At 34.7% G+C, this 16,001-nt stretch overlaps 1 protein-coding gene across 3 annotated transcripts in view; it reads left to right on the forward strand.

Moving 5' to 3' along the window:
• VPS13A (vacuolar protein sorting 13 homolog A) overlaps positions 1-16,001 on the forward strand; it is a 229,239-nt gene that overhangs the window by 140,140 nt on the left and 73,098 nt on the right. For all 3 annotated transcript variants that reach the window (XM_053575672.1, XM_053575663.1, XM_053575681.1), the window contains exons 46-47: positions 11,072-11,175; positions 15,338-15,620. In XM_053575672.1, the coding sequence (XP_053431647.1) occupies positions 11,072-11,175; positions 15,338-15,620 (387 nt within the window). The remainder of the gene's footprint in view (positions 1-11,071; positions 11,176-15,337; positions 15,621-16,001) is intronic.

Consider the following 16,001-nt stretch of genomic DNA (forward strand, 5'->3'; position numbering starts at 1 on the left):
GTCTCATGCAGTCCTTTCACCTCAGCCTCCCAACTAGCTTAGATTATAGGTGTGTGCCAGCATGCTCAGCCGATTTTTGTTTTTGTAGAGATGAGGTCTCACCATGTTGTCCAGGCTGGTCTGGCCACTCTTTGCCTCAAGTGATCCTCTGGACTCAACTCTTCAAGGGCTGGGATTACAGGCATGAGCTACCACACTCAGCCTAAAATTGGCTTGTTTTTAAAATTCTGATTATTCATTGCTAGTATTTAGAAATACAGTGTCTTTCTTATTAACAAAACTTTGCAAACTTATACTCACATATTCTAATAGAATTTTGTAGATTTAGTTATGTTTGCAAATAAAGACATTTTACTTCTTTTCCAATTTGTATGTATTTTATATTATTTTTATTGCCTGTTATACTGATTGGAACCAAATAAATTTGAGTAGACATGCCAAGAGCCCATTTTTTTGCCTTGTTCACTTATTCACCATTAAGGTTGATTTGAGTTGTAATTTTTTTGTAGTGCCTTTTCTCAGGTTGAAAAACTTGCTTTGGTTCCTAGTGTGCTGAGAGATTTTTAATCCATAATGGATATGGGATCTTGTCAAATGCTTTTTCTATATTTATTAAGATGGTTTGTTTTTAAAATTTGTTAGTATGATGAATTACGTTTTTTTTTTTGAAATATTAAATCATCTTTGCTTTCTCAGGATAAATCTCACTTGATCATGAAATGTTATTAACCTTTCAGTATATTTTTGGATTTGATTTGTTAATATTTTGTTTAGATTTTTGCTTTTATATTCATGGGAGGCTATTGGTTTAGAGTTTTAATGTCTAGAGGGAAGATTTTTTTGTTTTTGAGATGGAGTCTCACAGAGTCTCTGTGGCATCATCGTAGCTCACAGCAGGAGATCCTCTTGCCTCAGCCTCCCAAGTAGCTGGGACTACTGGTGCCCATGTCAGTACTCAGCTAATTTTTTCTATTTTTAGTAGAGATGGGGGTCTCATTTTTGCTGTTCAGGCTGGTCTCAAACTCCTGAGCTCAAGCAGTCCACTCATCTGGGCCTCCCAGAGTGCTAGGATTATAAGCGTGAGCCACTGTGCCCGGCCTGGGGGAACATTTTAAAATCTTGCTCTTTCAATTTATGTAATGGATATAAAGCTATTCAGGTTACCTATTACTTTGGAGTAAGCTCTTCTAATAATTCTGTGTCTTTAATGACATTTGTTCATTTCATATAAGTTTATGGATTTTTTGACCTTAAATTGTTTATAATATTTCTTCATTTTAACATGTATAAATTTGTAGTGCTATCCCTTTTTTTGTTCCTGATATTGCTGATTTGTGGCTTCTCCAATTTCTCCTGATACTTTGGCTAAGTTTTATTGATCCTAAAGAATCAGCTTTGGTTTTATTTATTTATTTATTTATTTATTTATTTATTTATTTTAGAGACAGAGTCCTACCCTGTCGCCCTTGGAGTGCTGTGGCATCACAGCTCAGAGCAACCTCCAACTCCTGGGCTTAGGCGATTCTCTTGCCTCAGCCTCCCGAGTATCTGGGACTACAGGTGCCTGCCACAGCGCCCGGCTATGTTTTTGTTGCAGTTTGGTGGGGGTCAGGTTTGAACCCACCACCCTCAGTATATGGGGCTGGTGCCCTACCCACTGAGCCACAGGCACCACCCTGGTTTTATTTTTTTATTTAACTTTTTAATTTTTATTTATTTATTTTTTTTTTTGTCACCCTGGGCAGAGTGCCGTGGCATCATCATCACTCACAGCAACCTCAAACTCTTGGGTTCAAGTGATCTCTTTCCTCAGTTTTTTTCTGGGTTTTTTTTTTAGTAGAGATGGTTTCTCACTCTTGTTCAGACTGATCTCAAACTTCTGAGCTCTCACTGGAGTTAGATGGTATCTCAAAGTAGTTTTGATTTGCATTTCTCTGATGATTAAAGATGAAGAGCATTTTTTCATATGTCTGCAGGCCACACGCCTGTCTTCTTCAGAGAAGTTTCTCTTCAAATCCCTTGCCTAGCCTGCGATGGGATCCCTTGTTCTATTCTTGCTAATGCGTTTGAGTTCTCTGTGGATTCTGGTTATTAAACCTTTGTCGGAGACATAACCTGCAAATATCTTCTCCCATTCTGAGGGCTGTTTGCTTGCTTTGCTTACTGTGTTCTTGGCTGTTTAGAAGCTTTTTAGTTTGATCAAGTCCCAGTAGTGTATTTGTGAAGCTGCTTCAGTTGCCTGGGTGGTCCTCATAAAATACTTGCCCAGACCGATTTCTTCAAGTATTTTTATAGTTTCATGTCTTAAGTGTAAATCTTTGATCCAGTGAGAGTCTATCTTAGTTAATGGTGAAAGGTGTGGGTCCAATTTCAGTCTTCTACAGGTTGCCAGCCAGTTCACCCAGCACCAAAGCCTATATCACAAAATTCCAAGACCAGAGATGTTGGTGCGGATGTGGAGAAAAGGGAACACTTACACTGCTGGTGGGAATGCAAATTAATACATTCCTTTTGGAAAGAGATGTGGAGAACACTTTAGAGGTCTAAAAATAGATCTGCCATTCAATCCTGTAATCCCTCTACTGGGCATATACCCGGAAGACCAAAAATCACATCATAACAAAGATATTTGTACCAGAATGTTTATTGCAGCCCAATTCATAATTGCTAAGTCATGGAAGAAGCCCAAGTGCCCATCGATCCACGAATGGATTACTAAATTGTGGTACATGTACACCATGGAATATTATGCAGCCTTAAAGAAAGATGGAGACTTTACCTCTTTCATGTTTACATGGATGGAGCTGGAACATATTCTTCTTAGTAAAGTATCTCAAGAATGGAAGAGAAAGTACCCAATGTACTCAGCCCTACTATGAGACTAATTTAGGGTTTTCACATGAAAGCTATAATCCAGTTACAACCTAAGAATAGGGGGAAGGGGGAAAGGGAGGGGAGGTAGGGGGGAGGTGGATAGAGGGAAGGGGATTGGTGGGATTACACCAGCGGTGCATCTTACAAGGGTATATGTGAAACTTGGTAAATGGTCTGTGAAGCTAGTGAATGATGCCCCATGAATATATCAACGTACACAGCTATGATTTAATTAAAAAAAAAGAATATGAACAGCAAAAAAAAAATTATACACTGCATTACAAAGCTGTTATGTGTATAACGCAGTAAAGCTGTGTTGCAGTAAATGAAGTTTATCTTTACTTCTCTTAATTTGTTTTTAATTAGTGTATTTCAATATTAATATCAAGTCTGTAGATTTTATGGTTATGGTATGGTGTAGTATGGGGCATAGAATTTGTCAGGCCTACTTTTAATAGTAACTCCCAAGCAACAGGAAACTGGGAATCTACCAGTCCCCATTGGTGCAGGATAACAGGGATATGACTATATTATTCTCTTTATATTTATGTATGCTTTAAAAATTTTGTAATAGCTATAATAAGTGATACACTCAAAAAAAAACAAAAAAACAAACTTCTGAGCTCAAACAGTCTACCCATCTCAGCCTCCCAGAGTGCTAGGATTATAGGTGTGAGCCACTGTACCTGGCCAGCTTTGGTTTTATTGATTTTCCCTTATTTTTCTATTTTCTGCTTTATTAGCTTTCACTTTGATCATTATTATTTGCTTTACTCTGGTTACTTAGGTTTTAACTTTTTTCCTGCTTTCTTAAGGTGGTATTTGAGACCATTGATTTACAACCTGTCTCTTCTAATACAGGTGTTTAGTGTTATAAATTTCCTCAAGGACTTTTCTTATGGTATCTCACATATTCTTATATGTTGTTTATTCATATTCGGTGCATAATAGGTTATAATTTCTCTTGAATTTTTTCTTTGATTCATGGGTTATTTAGAATTGTATTATTGAAGGTAATCACAAATATTTGGGGATTTTATATAGGGATCTATTATTAATTTCTAATTCTACTTTAATTAGAAAAAATACATTGTATGACTTACAGTCTTAAGAATTTATGGCGAATTCCTTTGACTCAGAATATGGTCTAGGTAAAATTTCTGTGTACATTTGAAAAGAATGTCTGTTCTGTTGGCTTGAATATTCTATAAAAGTCAAATATGTCAAGTTGGCTTATAATCTTTTTCAGATCTTCAATTTTGTTTTCTGTTTACTTGTTCTCTCATTGACAGAGGAGTGTTGACATACATATTCAACTACAAAAATAGATTTATCTGTTTTCTCATTTCAGTTCTTTGAGTTGAACTAGGCAGTTCCATCTAGGGGTGTTGGGAGACAGTGACAGAGGAAGCTTTGCACAGCTGCAGTTCACCTCCTGTGCAGTTATCAGTCCTTAGGCCTGGGGATTGGGGCCTGCAGCTCTATAGTATTCAAAGTTTTAAACTGTATGTGTTAGCATCAGATTTGTTCTGCCTCCTCCTTGGAGGTGGCTCTTTACTAAGTCTTAGGTAGGATATACGTGTGCTGATCAGTATTCAAGTAAAGTACTGGGGAGAAGGGACACTTTTCTCAATTCTCAGGAGTTCTCTCACTGTACAGCATTCCCATCTCCACCCAGGGCTCGCTCTCCAGTACAGTGAGCTGTGCCTTTCAGCCGCATTGGTCTCCCCAGATTTTCAGATCTGGCTCTTCTGCTTGTTGATGTCCCTCTTTTCACACAGTAGACTGGAAACTTTACAGAGAGTAAAGTGGTTAGTTATAGGACTTAGCTTGTTGTTTTCGGTTTTTTTAGTTTTTTTTTACCTATGCTGCGTATTGCCCAATGCTTAAAAACTCTTGTGTAATGTGTTTGTTATTTCCCCGCTTTTTAGCTGTGTAAGGTAGGAAGGTATATCTGGTCCCTTTTATTCCAGCATAACTAAAAACAGAAATGCGTTCTCTTATTTTTTATTTATAATTAACTATTTTAAAGGCTATCAGCTTTACACATTACCAGTGAATATTTTGTAGCTTGATTAAATAGTTAAATGTTAATTTTGCATTTGCTACAGGTATTATTTATAGAAGTGCAAACATTTCTGTTGTTTCAAATATGTAGAGGAAACACTTTTTCTAGAATTAAGAAATTAAGATTATTCATGTACCAAATTCTTGGTTGTAGCATGTTTTATGATTTGGCATAATTTTTTTAAAATAGATTTTGGTAAGATATAGAAAGGTTGTAATAAAAAAATTACACTAAATAATTTGTTGTTATTCATCTTAAAGATAAATTTAAGTGTTTGGAAGTTTTTCTGATAATGTATAATAATTAGTATAACATTATCTTTTTGCCTCACTGTTGTATACCACTCACTGGATTAAATACTTTCCATACTTTCTCTCATCTAATCTTTAAAGAAATTATGGGTGTAGTGTTGATTCTCTCTTAAATGTGAAGAAATTAAAGCCCTAAGAAGTTAAATAATTAGACCAAGATATGTTTTTACTTAGTTTTTTATTGGAAAGCATAAATTAACTCAGACATGATTTTTTTTTTTGAGCGGTGACCATAAGAAGATTTTGATTTATTTAAAACAAGTTTATTAGCTACTTATAACACTTCATTGTCTATAACTTACCTATTACCTCTCCTGGCAGACAAACCAATTGAGACCTCTAAGATACTATTCATAGTTCTTAGTATTATTAAAAGTTAGAGACAAGCTGCATATCTATGAGAAGTTAGTTAGGAACACCACAGGACTATTGCAAATAAGAAGGAATTCTTAATATCATAGGTAAATGTTGAGACATTCAGTTCAGAAGATTATACAACAGTGTATAAAGGACTTCTAGTCTTGTTTTACAAAATACAATGTTTTTATTTACAGAGCAGTAAAAGATTTTAGGGATAATTACAAAAGGTTATTTATACATAGTAATGACTTACAGCTTTCTTGTTGCATTTTTCTGTTTATTGAATGTTCTCATATAGGCATAACTTGGAGATAATGTGGATATAATTCTCAACCATAGTAAAGCAAAGGTTTCAATAAAGCAAGTCTCAAAATGTTTTTGGCTTCCCAGTACATATAAAAGTGATTTCAACACTGTACTGTGGTCTGTTAAGTACCAAATGATATTATGTCTAAAAAAATGTACATACCTCAATTAGAAATACTTTATTGCTAAAAAATATTAATGATCATCAGAGCCTTCAGTAAGTCATATGTGACCCTTTTGCTGGTAGAGGGACTTACCTCTATATTGATAGCTGCTTACTGATCAGGGATGGGGGTCACTGAGGGTTATGATGGCTACAAGAATTCATAAGATAGAACAACAAAGAAGTTTGATGCTTCACTTGACTCTTCCTTTCACAGAAGATTTCTCAGTGGCATGTGATGCTGTTTGATAGCATTTTAACAATAGTATATCTCTTTCAAAATTGGAACCACTCCTCTCAAACTCTGCTACTGCTTTATCAGCTAAATGTATGTAATAGTCTCAGTCCTTTGATGTCACTTCAGCAGTAGTCATGGTATCTTCACCAGGAATACATTCCATCTCAAGAAACCACTTTCTCTGCTCTTCCCTAAGAAGCAGTGCTTGTCCATTGAAGTTCTACTGTGAGATGGCAGCAATTTAGCAATTTAGATATGCAGCTTGTCTCTAACTTTTCATAATAATAAAAACAATGAATTATCAGGCTCTGCTTCTAATTCTCTTGCTGTTTCTACCACATCTGCATTTACTTTCTCCACTGAAGTCTTGAACCCCTCAAAGTCATCTATTACAGTTGAAATCATCTTGTTCCAAACTCCTGTTAATACTGATATTTTAACCTCTCGTGAATTACAAATGTTCTTAATGGCATCTAGAATGCCATGTTTTTTTCCAGAAGGGTTTCAATTTTCTTTGCCCATATCCTTTAGCAGCGGTTCTCAACCTGTGGGTTGCTACCCCTTTGTAACAATGAAAATACATCCTGCATAGCAGATATTTACATTACGATTCATAAAAGTAGCAAAATTAACAGTTATGAAGTAGCAACGAAAATAATGTTATGGCTGGGGGTCACCACAACATGAGGAACTGTATTAAAGGGTCGCGGCATTAGGAGGCATTAGGAAGGTGGAGAACCCCTGCTGTAGAGGAACCACTATCTATGGCAGCTTCAGCCTTACAAAATGGATTATCTTTAATGAAGTTACTCCTTGATTCACAGGCTTCGGAATAGATGTGATAGCTAGCATGAAAACAAAGTTAATCTCCATCAGAGCTCTTGGGCAACTGAATACATTGTCAATAAATAGTAATGTTTGAAAGGGATCTTTTTATCTGAGCAGTAGGCCTCTACAGGAGGCCTTAAGATATTCAGTAAATTGTGCTGTAAACAGATGATCTGTCATCCAGGATTTGCTGCTTAATTTATAGAGCACAAACAAAATAGACTTTAGCATACTTCTTAAGGGCCCTATGATTTTTGGAATGGAATTTTGGATTCAACTTCAAGTCACCTAACATTAGTCCCTAACAAGAGCAGCTTTTAAGCCAGGCATTGATTTCTCTCTACTTATGAAATTTCTGGATGGCATCTTCTTCCACGTTGAAAATCGGGTGATTTGTAGAGTCATCCACATCAAAGATCTTGGCTAGATCTTCTGGATAACTTGCTGAAGCTTCTACATCAGGACTTGCTGCTTCACTTGGCATTTTCATGTTATAGAGATTGGCTTCTTTCCTTAAACCTCATGAACTAACCCTCTGCTACCTTCCACTTTTCTTCTGCAGCTCCCTTACTTCTCAGGCTTCATAAAATTGAGGAAGTTAAGGCCTTCCCTGGATTAGGCTTTGGCTTAGGAGACATTATGGCTGTTTGATATTCTATCAAGATCACTAAAACTTTCACTGTATCACCATAAGGTTGTTCTATTTTCTTACCATCTGCGTGTTCACTGGAGTAGCACTTTTTGATTAATTTCCTTCAAGAATATTTGATTACATTAATGTACACAGCTATGATTTAATAAAAAAAAAAAAAAAAAAGAATATTTTTGGGCGGCGCCTGTGGCTCAGTGAGTAGGGCGCCAGCCCCATATGCCAAGGGTGGCGGGTTTAAACCCAGCCCCGGCCAAACTGCAACCAAAAAATAGCCAGGTGTTTTGGCGGGCACCTGTAGTCCCAGCTGCTGGGGAGGCTGAGGCAAGAGAACCCCGTAAGCCCAAGAGTTAAGAGGTTGCTGTGAGCCGTGTGACGCCACAGCACTCTACCCGAGGGAGGTACAGTGAGACTCTGTCTCTACAGAAAAAAAAAAAAAAAAGAATATTTTCTTTGTAATCACAGCTTGGTTAACTGTTTGGCACAAGAGGCCTATTTTTTGGCCTATCTCAGCTTTTGACTTAAAGTGCAACTCTTCCTTTCACTTGAACACTTAGACGCCTTGGGAGTGTTATTTAATTGGCCTAATTTCAATATTATTTTGTCTCAGTGAATAGGAAAGCCTGAGGAGAGGGAGATAGGAAGGGTAAGATTCAACTGAGGGAGTAGGCAGAACACAACATTTATTAAGTTCACTATCTTATTGGGAAAATCACAGATCACCATACCAGGTATAAAGATAATGAAAATGGTTTACATACTGAGAAATAACCAGTGAAGTGAGCACAGGCTGTTGAAAAAATGATGCCAGTAGACTAACTTGAGAGGGTTTCCACAGACCTTTAATTTACAAAAAAATGTAAAGTATCTGCAAAGCACAATAAAACAAAGCAGAACAAATCAAAAATGATGTTATGACTTCATCACTTTAGTAGTCTGTAAAAATGGTATTTTTGAAAATAAAATTTGCCCAAAATCACACACCTAGTAAGGAGCATGATTTATCTCAGATTTGACTCACCTTAACATCCATGTTTATTCAGCTGTTACACTGCAGTTGTGTGATCATAAACTTTAGGTATTGTCCCAGCAGGATAAAGTTGCTTTTGTATGGATAGTTGCTTTCCTTTTCTCTGTCTCCTTTATCTTTCCAGGCTTGTTTCTATTTCTTTTTCCAGACCTTTGACTTTTCTTCAGATTTCAAATCACTAGTTTATACCCTGCTTCTAGCCAACTTCTTCCACACTAAATTTGATAGGGAAAACGAAGCAGAATCAAACTGTGGTAACTAACTTCACTTTCCAGTCACTGTTGAGAATGTATGTCCTAATAGATTCTATTTAGATCAGTAATAAGTTGAATGTGAAATTTATTTGAAAGTATATTTATAATAAAAATGTGATTATAAAACTTATAAATAGTATCTGTTATTGCTTTGCACATTGGTTATTGGTTTGGTATGAATTTCTTTATTAAGAGACATTATTCAATTCTGTTGTTTAATTTGAGAAGTTTATTGTAAGATCAGCTTCTTTATCAATGACAGAATTAAACAAATGTTAACCTTTAAAATTTTTTAAGAAAATAAGATATAGATGAAACTGAAGTCAGCTATTTTGCTTCCCTCTCAGTCCACTCTCTTTCCTTCTTCCCAGAGGTTATATGATCAGTTTGGTGACATGGTATATATATTTCTAGTCCCATGTTTTTAAGACTATTACCTGTGTCCATATATACTTGCTTTATTTTTAGTGTCTTATATAAATGTTGTATTACTCACCTTACTTTGCTATTTTCTGATTTCATCTATTATTTGGGGGATATAATCATACATTGATACACAGAGATCATTATTTTAGTTTTTCTTACATGAAATATTCATGAATATATCAACTAGAAGACAGTCTTTTTAATTGTTTCTCTGTTCTCGAGGTTGTTTTCATTTCGTTTTTTTAATAATAAAGTCAGTGCTATAATGAACATGAATGTCTGTAATGAATGTAGTGACCATGAATGAATGTACATGTGGAAATATTTCTCTCAGTATGTAACTAGGAGCAGAATTGCTAGGAAGCATTTTCATTTGTTAATAAGTTTTTGTCAAATTATCCTTCATAATTGTAAGTTTGCATTCTACCAGCAATGTATGAAAGTTCCTGTTCACTACATTTTCAACTGTCAATATTAGAAGACTTGGTTTTTGTTTTTCTTTTTTTTTTTTTAAAGAGAAGTCCTTTTATTGAAGAGCTGGCCAGCGACTGCCTCAGTGTCCCAACATGGAGTTTCTGAGAGCAGCCCTGAGTGCTTAAGGGGTCAGGGGTTTCTTTGTTTGTTTGTTTTTATTAAATCATAGCTGTGTGCATTAATGCTATTATGGGGTACAATGTGCTGGTTTTATATACAATTTGAAATACTTCCATCAAACTGGTTAACATAGCCTTCACTGCATTTTCTTAGTTATTGTGTTAAGACATTTATATTCTACGCTTAGTAGATTTAACTTGTACCTTTGTAAAATGCAGACTTGATTTTTTTTGTTGTTTGTTGGTATAAAAAGATATACTGTGGTATTAATATGTATTTTTTGATTACTAGAAAAATTGAGCATCTTCTCTTTATTGGTCATTTAGTTTTTCTGTTCGGTGGAAAACAGAATCACCTGTTTATATTTGTTTTCCTCTTGCTTGCAACTTTCTTTTTCTTTTTGATCACAACGTTCTTAATGATTTTTAGGATTTTTGTGTGTACTGGTTATAAAATGGCTGTTAAAAATACTACAGATATTTCCCAGCCTGTGGTTTATTTTTTATTTTTTCATTTAAATATTTAAAAATTTGATATTTTTTTGCTAGGTATTTTTTTTCTACTGTTCCTGTCTAAACAAAAACATTTCTCTAAACAAATTAGTCCCTATCCCAAAGGCAGGACGATATTATCTCATTCCCCTCTAGGATACTTAAAGGTTTTTTTTGTTTTTTTTCTTTTGGCCGGGGCTGGGTTTGAACCCGCCACCTCCGGCATATGGGACCGCGCCCTACTCCTTGAGCCACAGGCGCCGCCCAATACTTAAAATTTTGTTTTTGATATTTAAACTGTGAAACCTTTCCTTTTAGTTTTTAGGGCAAATAATTATTAGTTTCTTTTACAGTTTATATAAGCATGATGAATATTGTCTGATAGCACCTTTCATAGGATATTTAGATAGACATATTTTTGAAATATCTTTACATTCTTTGATTAATGACACTGAACATTATTTCTTTTTCTTTCCCAGATTAGAAATCATTTCTCAGTCCCACTCTCTGTTTATGAAGGGGATACCTTACTGGGAACTGCTTCACCTGAAAATGAATTCAACATACCATTACCATCTTACCGGTGATTTTTCTCTTTATTGTTTTATTTGCTATGAGATCTCTTGTGGAATTTTTATTTCTTAATCTATATGGATAACTTTGATCACATACACCCTACTAATATCTGACTTATTTACATTTCAGGCCATTTACATGGCTGTTTTAAAAAAGATGTATTATTTAATTTAATGTATTTAATTTATATCAGCTAAATTGTTTCACTAGTAAATAATTACTTGACTATAATATAACCATCATAAAACCATCTTATATGTGTTTATGAGTTTTAAAAATGTATAATAGATCATATTTGGTGGTTTTGGAATTACACTATTAGGAAGGTATTTTTACTGTTCAAAGGTTTTATAATAGATATATTTTGATATTCCTTTAGAAAATAATATTTTGTATTTTTATCTACATATTTATCTGTTCAATTATCAGGGCTAGAATTGTAAATAGAAATATGTACGACATGGCTCAGTGACTGTAGCTCAAGCAGCTAAAGCGCCAGCCTCATAACTCCAGAGCTGGCGGGTTCGAATCCAGCCTGGGCCTGCCAAACAACAATGACAACTACAACCAAAAAATAGCCAGGTGTTGTGGTGGGCACCTGTAGTTTCAGCTACTTGGGAGGCTGAGGCAGGAGAATCGCTTGAGCCCAGGAGTTGGAGGTTGCTGTGAGCTGTGATGCCACAGCACTCTACCCAGGACAACAGCTTGAGGCTCTGTCTTTAAAAAAAAAAAAAAGTACAACATAAATCTTAAATTAGGTAAAACTTGATAAAATGTTTTAAGAAAAGATTATTAAAAATATGACAAAATATAAATTAGGAGCTAGTCTTATAGTTTAATGTCATAAATAGTAAGTACTGTTGTTCAAGATATTTAATCTGGAAGTGAAAATAATCTCTTCTACGGTGATTAAACTCTACTGGAAAATAAACCCTTCTTGGAATTAAGCATTTGAGTTTGGTTATCATTTTATAACACACACTAGAAATGGACACCCCCCCCATGCTACAGAAGGATACAGGCAAAACTGCAACAATGCTTACCAGTCCCCTCCTTGCCTGTGCATGTATTCATTCTGACCTATGCCTAGAAGTTCAGGATGCAAGCCCTAATCCTTAGAAGTCAGTCTAGTGGTTTTAGACACATATTTTCATATAAATAGACTTGCTCTAACCCTCATGTGTATTTTATTGCTTAGTTAGATTTGCTAAGGGAAAGAATTGCATTGTGGAGAGATCAACAGAATACTTGTTGACAACATCTTACCAGTTCTAGAGAGGATTTAGGGTGGGTTATACATAGTAAGAATAGACTAAATTAAAGATAGTATGTAAGATGTTTAAAAATTTTTATGAAGGTGTGTGTTGCGCCTGTAGCTCAAAGGAGTAGGACACCAGCCTCATATACCAGAGGTGGCAGGTTCAAACCCAGCCCCAGCCAAAAACTGCAAAAAAAAAAAAAAATTTTATGGGGTGGCGCCTGTTGCTCAAAGGAGTAGGGCGCCGGCCCCATATGCAGGAGGTGGTGAGTTCAAACCCAGCCCCGGCCAAAACACTTGCCATTTTTTTTTTTTTTTTTTAATGAAGATCTTTCAATTCGTTTTGTTCTTGGCCACTATAAGTTAATGGCATTCTGATTTTTAATAAATGTCTAATTTTTAATAAATGTAAATATCTTTATACCTTTTTGCTGAAGTCCCAATGTTAATTTTTTACACGGCAGCTGATCCATCTTAATTAGAATTATTAGGGACTAAATTTTTAAACCTGACTTGATTAGATTAATTAGTGACTGACCAGCTTGAATTTCACATTAGATATTCTTTAGATCTAATAATCTGATGTAAGTGCATTATATTTAAGATATGAAGTTTAAATGGACAAGTGCCTGTGTTTGTGTATTGTATTTACTTTCCTAGATTAATTACATAGATTTAAATACAGACAAATATATATAAATACAGAGTACATTATATCAGCTATTTTAATGCAAATGAAATATACTGATTCTGAAATTTAATTCATTTAACAAATATTTATCCAGTGTTCCGTTGTGGATGAGACACTGTAGGGTACCAAGATGAATTAGATATGGCTGTTGCCATCAACAGGTTGATAAAGTATGTAAATGTATACAGTAGGTAACAGTGGGTTGCAGAGAGTTACAAAAAATGTTATAATCATAGAAAACTATGGAAAACACAAAATGTTATAATCATAGAAAGCTATGAAAAACGCAAAAGGGGTCTATGATTGACTCCTGGATGAGGTACATGAAGTATAGGTAAAATATAGTTTGTGGAGATTATATGGGGAGGACAAACTGAGGGTAAGGAATTGCATGAAATAAGATAAGGAACTACAAAAGCGTAATAGGGATATCAAGAGTAGTTTGGATTTCATTGGAATGTAAAGCTTGTATTAGAAGATGAAATTTGGAAGATAATTTAAATTTGGAAGTTAATTTAAGTTGCTACCTCATTTTCTTGCTCCATTTTCTTAAATTTTATCTCCGTTTCTGTTAATATAATCTGGTTTTTCCTCCTTATCTCAGGACATTTGAGTTTTTCTGTTTCAAGACCATTTATTCTAAAATCTCTTCTTATTTAGAACCTCCTGCTACTGGTATCTTTCTTTCCTCTCTCTTCATTCATTCCTGGAACTTTCTTTTAATCTTTAATTTCTTAACTCAAGCCTTCTCTTCAGAACATAGCTTTTTGGGAAAATTGTCACTTCTACAAAACGGATTGATTCTGTCTGGAAAGTGCTGATGACACTCTCATCGCTTCTGATGACTGTACACATGTGATTTTTGGTACCTTTCACAATACTGCAGTTATCTTGTAACATAGTATTTCCCATCTGATTGCGATCTTGAAAGTTAAAGTCTTACTCATTTGTATACTTTCAGATTTGCCTTCTTATCAGTCCAATAATGAGTCCAATAAATGTTTAATAACCGGATGAGTGTATTGGCATTAATTTAATTTGAAGAAAATTAAATTTTTAATCTTTAAGTATGAGAAGAATGTAAAGGAGAATAAAAATTATAGAGAGAATATAGAAATAGAATAGGTAAAATCTCCAAGGAAGAAAGAAAAGTCTAATACTATTTTAAAATCCAGAGGGTCAGTAGCTGGAAGTCACTGAAAAAGGATACACGGAGAAGTGGGTGTGTGAAGGGTTCTGTGTTCAGTCTAGCAAATTTAAAATTCCATTAAACATTATTACAGAAATAAACAGTATAATAGACAGTTTAACATTTTTGGACTACAGCTTATGAAAATAGTAAGGGACTAGAGGTTGTTTTGACAGTTCATCTGTAAGGGATAGTGTCACAGTGATAGCTAATTAGCTAATAAATTTTATATTACTTTTACAAATATAAAAATATTTCTTAAATGTTTATTCTTGGACACAGATTTAAAAAATCATTTAATCTAAAATGCTAAAATATAAACAAAAAATGATATATTCACATGTAAAGACTAATACATGTCAGCCAGTGATTTTCCCACTATTTTCTTAAAACTGCTTCCTTGCATTTATGGCCCACATTTTAGTAAAGTATCTATTGAAGGCTTTCATTTGATTAACTTTGAAAAGCTAGTGATTATTTTTTCAGTAGAAATCCCTTTTAGTTCATGAATTCAATTGTGACATTTCCTTTTAGGCCCACATATCCAGGAAAGCCAACTCCTTTCAGTTAACTATACAAGTGACAGATGCTTATATGTGGTTTGCTTTGCATATATGACTGATGAGGTTTTTTTTTTATGTTTTTGATTATGTATTTTTATAAGAAACCAGTTATTGTCTGATAAGTGTTCTTTTAAAAGAGTTAAGTTTGCAAGAAAAATACTCTCCTCTTAAAAGCCAAATAACTTGATTAGCTTCCAGAAAGTTTCTTTTATATTTATGTATCTTACCTGTATCTAAAAAATTATATGAAAATATAAAAATTTTAGTTGTGTCCCCCACCCAGGAAGTGTGCCATATACCCTTACATTGTGCCTCCACAAAAAAAATAAATAAAATAAAAATTGTATTACAGTATCATAAAAGGAGTTAGTTTTATTATGCTGAAACCTAATTTGTATCTATAAATTCATCTAACTTAATGTCTTCTTTTAAAGCATTTTAAAGTGTATTATTTAATCTTTTACGCAGATCATTCCTTTTTTTGAAGCCAGAAGACAAGGACTACCAAATGAGTGAAGCAGTTGACTTTGAAGAAATTAGAAAAAGTGACGGAGCTCTTCTAAAGAAGAAATGTAGATCTATAGACCCTTCTAAGAAATCATTTCTCATTAATATTGTCCCAGAGAAAGATAATTTGACATCTCTGTCAGTGTATTCAGAAGATGGTTGGGACTTACCATACATAATGCATTTGTGGCCTCCTATCCTACTCCGAAATCTTCTTCCTTACAAAATTGCTTATTATATACAGGTATTGTTGAATTTTTTTAGTGCCTTTCTGTCTTTGATTTTGTAGTTTTAGTTATATAAAATCATGAACACTAAAAATTGTTTTAGTTCTAATAAAAATTAGCATAACAGTAAAAATGAGAGTGCAACTATTTTGCAATAAGCATGAGAATTAGTATTGAAATAACATTCAAATACTAGTCTTAAAGAAACAGAAACCTTGGGCGGCGCCTGTGGCTCAGTCGGTAAGGCGCTGGCCCCATATACTGAGGGTGGTGGGTTCAAACCCGGCCCCCGCCAAACTGCAACCAAAAAATAGTCGGGCGTTGTGGTGGGCACCTGTAGTCCCAGCTACTTGGGAGGGGAGGCTGAGGCAAGAGAATGGCTTAAGCCCAGGAGTTGG

This window comes from Nycticebus coucang, chromosome 2, assembly GCF_027406575.1.
Source record: "Nycticebus coucang isolate mNycCou1 chromosome 2, mNycCou1.pri, whole genome shotgun sequence".
NCBI classification, from domain to species: Eukaryota; Metazoa; Chordata; class Mammalia; order Primates; family Lorisidae; genus Nycticebus; species Nycticebus coucang.